A 5,627-nucleotide genomic window follows, 5' to 3' on the forward strand; every position below is an offset into this window, starting at 1 on the left:
TTATATTTTCATATCAATAATTGTTTGAGTAATAAATATGTACCAAACTTGGTTACGGCAAAATGCCGACCGAAAAAAAGAACGAAGCACAAAGAACAAAGAACGAGTTCAAATCACACGAGATTTCGATATATCCATCATGTCGGTACGGTTGGCACTACTTCTCGCTGAAAATTAAGCTTAAAGTGGGATTCAGAAAATCTTTAAGTGGGAGGCGCTTAAAGTTCATATAAACTCAGCTACACATCAGCTTTAATGGAGGCGCACTTGAAGACCCTCACTTAAAGCGTATGAGTAGACCAGGCATAAGTGTGGCGACAATTTGACGACCATGAAAATCCACCTTTAGGGTGGGTTTACATGTGCGCGGCGGTGTGCAGCGCAATTAGCGGCAACTAATCAAAACGCATAAGATCTAGTTGCCACTATGTTTTTACTATTGCGTACCATGCGTGTGGCTCACGTACAGTACTCTACACTAAGGGTGCTATTTCATGAGCAGTAAAAAGCAGCAGTGGTTTAGTAACTTACTAGTTTTCACTAGCATCAGTCTGGTAATTTTACGCAGCAGCAGCGCTGCTCAAGAAATAGGTCGTGGCTTTTTGTGATCTTGTGGCTTGTCGCTCGAAAAACTGAACTGCGAGCAGCAGAAACTTGCGCCGGAAGTGATAGGGGAAAATTGCTGCTGCTGCTGCTATTTACTGCTCATGAAATAGCACCCTAATGTGTACAGTGCCGGTGTGTATCGGCCGACGGTAGAGCCATCATACGGATTTACGAGTCGCGGAAAGCTTCGCTTCAAACGGCCGATAAGCCGTACGCTTCTATGGAAGTCGATCTTCGTTGCTAATAGTTAAGTAGCAGCTGGTTGACAGTTGACAATCAACTGTGAGGTGCGATGAGTTGGTGACACGGTTTTATTTGTATTTTTACCGTAGTGTAGTTTATAGTTCTTCCAATTATAATCCGGTCTGTCAGTGAACAGTCTACCAAATTTCTTTATTTCTCTGCTCCGCATTCGCATGATATTTCGCTGTTTTTAGCGAACGTAATCGGTTTTTAGCGTCGGCAACAGGTGTCTAAATCAAAAAGCTCCGAGTAGTTTCGCGCGTACAAATAATAAGACTGTTTACCGACAAAAATTGTCAGCTGAGTCCACTAATCATGTGTCCGCTGTACTTCCTTGCCTTTTGAATACATTTTAATTTTTAAATCTTCACTCATTATTTTCTAATCCAAGTCGGCAATTGGCTTACTTGATCCATCTGTCCAAAAGATGGATTATGATTATTTGATTAAATTCTTGGCCCTTGGTGATTCTGGTGTTGGAAAAACAAGCTTCCTTTATCAGTACACAGACGGTGTATTTAATTCAAGATTTATATCGACCGTTGGGATTGATTTTAGAGAAAAAAAACTGGTAAGAATTTAATTATAATTGTTCTTACCGAATTAATCTATTCATCAGAAGTGGATTTCATATTTTCCATGATGTTTCAACCGTCTGACATTTCGATGACGCGTTATCGATGAATATACTAATCTTGAGAGCTGGTATCTTAATCAGCAGCAAAAAGATTGCCATTAATTTATTCCTTGAAATTGTTATTGCAGGTGTATCAAACAATGAACGGCAGAAGCCAGAGAATACATTTACAACTCTGGGACACAGCTGGGCAAGAAAGGTAATTATAGCCTTCGTGTTATTTGCAAGCTTGCAAACATAATGATGAACATTCATTAGTAATCTAAGTACTGATCCGAATCCAATATCGTAGTAACAACATTATTGTCTTTATTTTAAAAAGAAACAAAGAATTTGTTTCTCTATATCGTATCATCCAAAAGTTGTAACTTTGTTGAAATAGTTGCTTGTTCATAGCAATATTTAAGTTACTTGCGTCGTTAGTCAGTGCATTTAATTCTGTACTTTTACTCACTCATTAATTATGCTGCTTTTTTCAAATTACTTTCCCAGGTTTAGAAGTCTGACTACAGCTTTCTACCGAGATTCAATGGGATTCTTGTTGTTGTTTGACTTGACAAACGAACAGTCCTTTCTGGAGGTCAGAAACTGGCTGGATCAGCTGAGGGTATATTAAATAAATATATCATTTTAATAAGGGTGTATTTACTTGAAATCATTCTAATTCAGTCCATATCTCACAACTTGAAGTCTAAAAATATTAACATAGTGAAACATGAAAAATAAATCACTATTCTGAAGCTTCAGAGAGTGACTCGGAAGAAATTGAATTTGCAAAATATTATTATGTTTTGCTTTACTGGGGCTCACTGAGTTTTGGACAACCCTAAATTTTGGAAGCGACAATTTTTTCTACAAATTAACTACACTAACTTCAACCTTGACCTTTTGTCATGGCAGATTTTATCTCCTAAAACCTAGTAATAATACATGAAATATTGTTTGCATCATTCCTAAGAAACGAGAGACTTCCACGAAACAACGTTTCTGATAAAAATCAATAAAATCTAGTCACATAATTTAATATTTCTCTAAAGAATTCGCAAAATTCTCTGCAAAATTCTCTATAGAATTTTCATAAATAGACAATTGGTAAAGATTTTTACACAAAAATTGTTGGCAGAGTTAAAATTTATCTTTAAACTGAAAATTTATTCAGTTTTATTCGTGACCTACTTTCAATTCGCTACCTTGTTAAACAATCTTAATTACTTGGCCTGATATGCTCAGCTACGCAGGAAGTTAGAAGCAGATATCTTTTGAAATACTCGTGTGTTTACATCTAACACATATTGCTTACACACATGAACTATAATTGATAATACTTATACCGGTAGTAGGATATTTATCCACAATTTTATGATATAGCTGAAGTTGGCAGCCAGGGTTAGCAGCGAAACTTGTTGAACTTTTTGGAAATAGAAAAATGCAGTTCAGTTTTATCCTCACAATTCTATAAAAGTATTGGGGGTTCGAGGTATTTCAAAAAATATTGACTTTCGGACTTCACTACTTTATTCAAAGGAACATTAGAACGTTGGGCTGCTAATTCTGGCTGCTAAATTCAGCCTCGCAATTTTCCGCGAACGATGAGGAAACACTGCTATTTTAAATTTTATTTTAGACATTCATTATTCAAAGACTGATTATCAATTATCAACTTTATTATCAATCTAATGCAAGTTTCCTTTGCTATTTTTATTACTTGCTTAGCGGTTTTTATATCTATTTTCATCAATAACAGCGACCTCAGTACCTACATATATTGCTATTGAAAATTTTCATACTTTAAAATTTACACTTTTTTCTACAATTGCTGAAAAAATTCCCTGCAATTCGAAGTATGAATTTTCTGATAGTTGAGGGTGCACGTAATTCATACAGTTACACATTGTCAGCACAATACAAATTTTATGGAAGGTGGTTGATGAATTATAAATACAATTGTAAGTAATCTATGATAGTACTTACATTTATAATTTGTGTTCAGTACCTATCACGTTTTTGTTTTCATATCAAAAAACCTTTTATTCGGTTGTGCCTTGATTTGTTTATTTATTTCACAGACGCATGCGTACTGCGAAGACCCTGACATAATTCTTTGTGGAAACAAGTCTGACCTTGAAGACCGTCGTGTAATCAGTGAATACAAAGCGCGGGAACTTGCAGAGAAGTATGGGTAAGTTTTTAGAAACTTCATTATATTCGTTCAAGAAGAGACAAAATAAAGACCAGCTAATCTGCCAGCATAAAATTCACAGTTCCTTTTATCAATTATATTTACATTTGATATTCTGAAAAGCCGATTTCTCAATCCATGTCTTATGCTATGTTGTCAATATCAAAAGTCTTTCCGTTCAAGAACAAAAAAATATTGTCTATTTGCGATATATGAATAAAATTTTATCGTCATCTCGGAGGTATGCACAGATTTATTTAGTAACAGTCTGTAATAATGATCCGTAGCCTAGGCTACTTAGAGACCAGTGCAGCTACAGGACAGAATGTTGCTAGAGCAATAGAAGTGCTGCTTGACCGTGTTATGCGAAGAATGGAAGCTACGGTGGACAAGTCTGTGTTGCCGCATCAACGAGGTCTTCGCTGTCACGACACAGATATTCCACCATCAACTTCGTCTTGTTACTGTTGATAACGGCTGCTTGTGATTCTCGCAAGAGTATTTTTCTTCCAGTATTCATCCGCGTGTTTCAGCCATATTTTTATGTATTTCACGAATTATACATCAATATTATTTACTAGCATTAGGAGGAATCTCGTTTATTCTTGTCACCGTTTTTCAGGTTTTTTTCAATTTCAAGATATTGCTTGTAAGAAAACATACTTCGAACCAAGAGGGTCTAGAATCTCATAAAAAATGAGTCGTTTCACTTTACATATATGGGCCAAATATTATAGTAAAAAATGTATGTTGGTATTGAAAAAATTTTAATGTACCCATACAATGCTGAAGTAATTTTGAACGCCGATTGATTATCGTCAGTTTATAAAATTTTCTGATCTTATACTATACGTCCAACATACGTGTAAGAATTTTTAAGAATATTTACAATTTAAAAAACAATGATGCAGGGTCTAAACATGTCATGGATAACAGACTATTGTACTGTGAATAATTACGTCACAGTATTACTGTGACAAAAAATTGAAAATTTCGTACCAATGTCTTACATCTGATCGCCGAATTTAATATGTAGTCAATTAGAATATCACTAAGCTAACGGCTGATCTTTTAACGTTTCTAGTCTTCTGATAGCAGAAAATATACCAAAAACTAAAATTCTGACGAAAGCAAACAATTTTACTTGTAATTTATTGCACTAGACTTTCAAAGATAATACGAACTCACACAATATTATCGATACCATAATATTGTATCAGATCGTATTGATTCCAGATGTTCGTTATATTATAGCGACTTTATTAAAAAACAACTTTCATATGCATATACATATAGGTGATATCGTGTTGAACCTAACTAGTCAATGTACCCAAATTCAATTACTGAAACATGCTGTAATGGATCCTTTTCCAATATTTATCAGTTACACGGTGTGCTTCCAATCGCTTCACCATATACAACATTTCTTAATACTTGACTAACTTTTGTTACTTTACTATGTATTTTCGTATCATCATTACATTTATACACTTCACAGAGTACACAATGAAACTGTCAGTGTGTTCAAAAATATTTTATACCATCATTTTTGACCTTTTATCCCAAGAATTTGATGTATCTAGTCCAATTGTGAGATTTAAAATTTCGAAAATTTAATCTCGAGCCATTGTTGTTACATTGTTAAAACAAAAGGTATCAGTAAACTCAAGATTTCTTCCTTGAAATTTCACCTTAGTGTTAATTTGTTTCAGAAAGATGTACAAAATAAAATGTCAATACAATGTAAAAATTCTATTCGCTTACGTTTTCTTCTGAACATATAAACATTTTCTTTAGTCGTTTCTTTCATTTCATTTATGTTCCATGAAAATGAGGTAACGATGAGACGCTTAAAAACACGTGTCAAGAAAATTTTCTGAAAAATATCTACTCGAATAAACAAATAAACAAATATAAATTAATAACACACGCACCGGAAATACAACCGGAAAAAGTTCATTT

General features: G+C 34.3%; 1 protein-coding gene across 1 annotated transcript; it reads left to right on the forward strand.

Moving 5' to 3' along the window:
• Positions 1-865: 865 nt before the first annotated feature.
• Positions 866-4,658, forward strand: LOC107223775 (ras-related protein Rab-27A). Its single transcript, XM_046736566.1, has 5 exons — positions 866-1,420; positions 1,615-1,685; positions 1,979-2,093; positions 3,553-3,665; positions 3,953-4,658. The coding sequence occupies exons 1-5, from the start codon at positions 1,277-1,279 to the stop codon at positions 4,134-4,136; spliced, it is 627 nt and encodes a 208-aa protein (XP_046592522.1). The 5' UTR covers positions 866-1,276; the 3' UTR covers positions 4,137-4,658.
• Positions 4,659-5,627: the final 969 nt, after the last annotated feature.

This window comes from Neodiprion lecontei, chromosome 4 (assembly GCF_021901455.1).
Source record: "Neodiprion lecontei isolate iyNeoLeco1 chromosome 4, iyNeoLeco1.1, whole genome shotgun sequence".
Classification (NCBI taxonomy): Eukaryota; Metazoa; Arthropoda; class Insecta; order Hymenoptera; family Diprionidae; genus Neodiprion; species Neodiprion lecontei.